The sequence below is a fragment of the Mobula birostris genome, chromosome 13 (assembly GCF_030028105.1).
Source record: "Mobula birostris isolate sMobBir1 chromosome 13, sMobBir1.hap1, whole genome shotgun sequence".
Taxonomy (NCBI): domain Eukaryota; kingdom Metazoa; phylum Chordata; class Chondrichthyes; order Myliobatiformes; family Myliobatidae; genus Mobula; species Mobula birostris.
The window spans coordinates 1,816,521-1,819,082 of NC_092382.1; the positions used below are offsets into that span (position 1 = coordinate 1,816,521).

The window sequence follows — 2,562 nt, forward strand, 5'->3', positions numbered from 1 at the left end:
TTCTTTGCAACTCTGCTGACTCATCCACTGCTTCTGCTCAGTCACGCTAGTTATCTGATGTCTGGCAATGAATGAAGGAAATTTTGTTCCAAATGAGCTTTAGGAAGAATTCAAAATCATTTGCTTTGGCTGCATAATTCTGATATCAGAAGCCAACTTCATCACTCTCCCTTTCGCTGTTTGATCAGGTCTGTAACCTCAAACCTGACCTGAGTTTCCTTCTCTAAATGTGCTTGTAACATCAGCTCAGTTCTCCCATGTCTATGTAATTCCAGAACAATACTGCAAAGTTGCTCTGGCCATCCTCACGTTTTAGACCTTAAATAGACTAGGGCATAACCAAATCCTTCAGCTGTTTGCTAATACACATTATTTACGTGATTCTAGACCAACACACTTCCTGGTCCAATATGGTTACATTAACATTCATTTTGCCCAGTCAGTTTCTGTGCAGCGTACGCAGCAGGCATCTTGAGAATTTTGGAAAACCAAGTCTCCCTGCACACTGAGGTTAGACAGTTGTGAAATAAAAAAGACTAAAGGTGAGGAGGATGAAGTTGAATGGGTGAATTCAGTGTAATATCCAGGCAAAAATAACAATAAAACGAAATAAACTTATTATATCAGGGTTAGTTTGAAAACGCATATAGAGTAATGGATGTTTTTCTACATTTACTGATAACTTATACGGAAATATACTAAGTTTTTGCAAAAGCGCTTCAAATGAAATATATTAAGGTGGTGTTTATCTTTTAGGAAACAGGATATCCTTGCTAACGGTCGTATGTGAACCGGACAACTGGCTGCCGTTCCCATTGCCTCTTATCATTATATTACATAGACCATGAATCAGGACCCACAACCAATGGGAAAAGTGGGGCGGAGAGGGTGCGGCTCAGCGCGAATTGCAGTAAGTACGGACACATCGAGCCAGAGGCATCTCCTGGTTATTGAGAGATCTGAAAAGGCGAAAACTCTGCAACAATGGCATTCTCTGACAGCGAGAAACAGATTATGGAAGAAATTGGCAACCACATAAAGGCAAATGCTGAAGCTTGGGGTGCGGATGCTTTAGTCAGGTAATTTTCTTAGATTCATAGTATAATTAATGCATTTTCAGCTATTATTTGTAATCGGTAACATGTCTTTGCATTTCCCTATACAAAGACATTCTCTGTATAGAATTGAAGATTTTCCAAAGTAGTGCGATTGCTGGTCCGAAGAAAAATTAAATTTAATTCTAGGCGAGATGTAGTGTATATTGTGTCTGCAAATAATTTCTGCCTTCACTTTCCATTTTTCTGAAGGTTGTTTACTGTCTATCCTCAAACTAAGAAAAATTTCAAGAAATTCACTGGCTTCAAAGACTGTGACCCATCGGTCAGAAATCACGGTCGCCTGGTAATGAAAGCATTGGCGGATGCAGCCCATGACGTGGACCACATGGGTAAACACCTGGAAGGGCTTGCCATTGAATATCGTGAAGAACTGCAGATGGATCCTCATTACATTCACGTATGTAACAATTTTATAGAATCTTAGTAATTGTTATTACATAAACTATGATATTATAATTAGATCAGCAACTCTGAACTTTCAAATTTATTCAGTTGAAATCCCAGCAGTCTGGAAATGTCATCTTCGTCAGCTTAGCTGGGAATATTTTGTCCTGTTGCATTATACATAGGAAAGCATTCAAAGGACAAACAATCAACGCACTTTTAATGGGTAAATTCAACCGTTGAGAATATTAACACCAGCCTATGCTATTTACTTTTCACTTTTACAGATGCTCACCAATTGTATCGTACTCACCCTGGCCATTCACTTGCCTACGTTCACCCCTGCATACCACTGTGCAGTTGGTAAATTTCTTAAGGTGGTCTCGGATGAATTGAGCTCCAAATACCATTAAAGACGCAATCAACCAACCATGGTGAATGACAGCAAGATCATCACTTAAATCTCCTCCTGTGTGTTTTCTCACGCTGTCTGCTAATAAATCATTAGTCCTGTAAACACAAAATAATCTGCCGATGTTGTTGTCAAAGGAACACTCACAATGCGCTGGAGGAACTCAGCGGGTCAGTCAGCATCAGTTGAAAAGATTAGTCGACGTTTCGGGCCGAAACCCTTCGTCAGGACTGAAGGAAGAATTTTGGGGAGGGTTTGAAGAATGCTGGTAGTAGAAAAAAAAACAGTAATTTGAAAGACAGAGGGGTGGGGGAGGGGAAGCAGGGAGGTGATTGGCAGGAGAACAATGCGCAGCAGTAGAAGGAGGTGGAACTATGAGGGAGGTGGTGTGAAATAGGGATAGAGGAAGGGAAGGGGTGGGAATTACTGGAAGTTGGAGAATTCTATATTCAAACCAAGGGGCTGGAGACTACCTAGACGGTATATGAGGTGTTGCTCCTCCAACCTGAGTTTAGCCTCATCATTGCAGTAGAGGAGGCCGTGTATGGACATATCTGAATGGGAATGGGAAGCAGAGTTGAAGTGGGTGGCTACCGGGAGATCCTGTCTGTTGTGGCGGACGGAGCGGAGGTGCTCGACGAAGCGGTC

At 41.6% G+C, this 2,562-nt stretch overlaps 1 protein-coding gene across 1 annotated transcript; it reads left to right on the plus strand.

The window, feature by feature from the left end:
* Window positions 1-856: 856 nt before the first annotated feature.
* On the plus strand, window positions 857-2,120 carry LOC140208208 (hemoglobin subunit alpha-like). The gene is made up of 3 exons (XM_072276717.1): window positions 857-1,079; window positions 1,308-1,515; window positions 1,790-2,120. The coding sequence occupies exons 1-3, from the start codon at window positions 985-987 to the stop codon at window positions 1,913-1,915; spliced, it is 429 nt and encodes a 142-aa protein (XP_072132818.1). The 5' UTR covers window positions 857-984; the 3' UTR covers window positions 1,916-2,120.
* The last annotated feature ends 442 nt before the right edge of the window (window positions 2,121-2,562 follow it).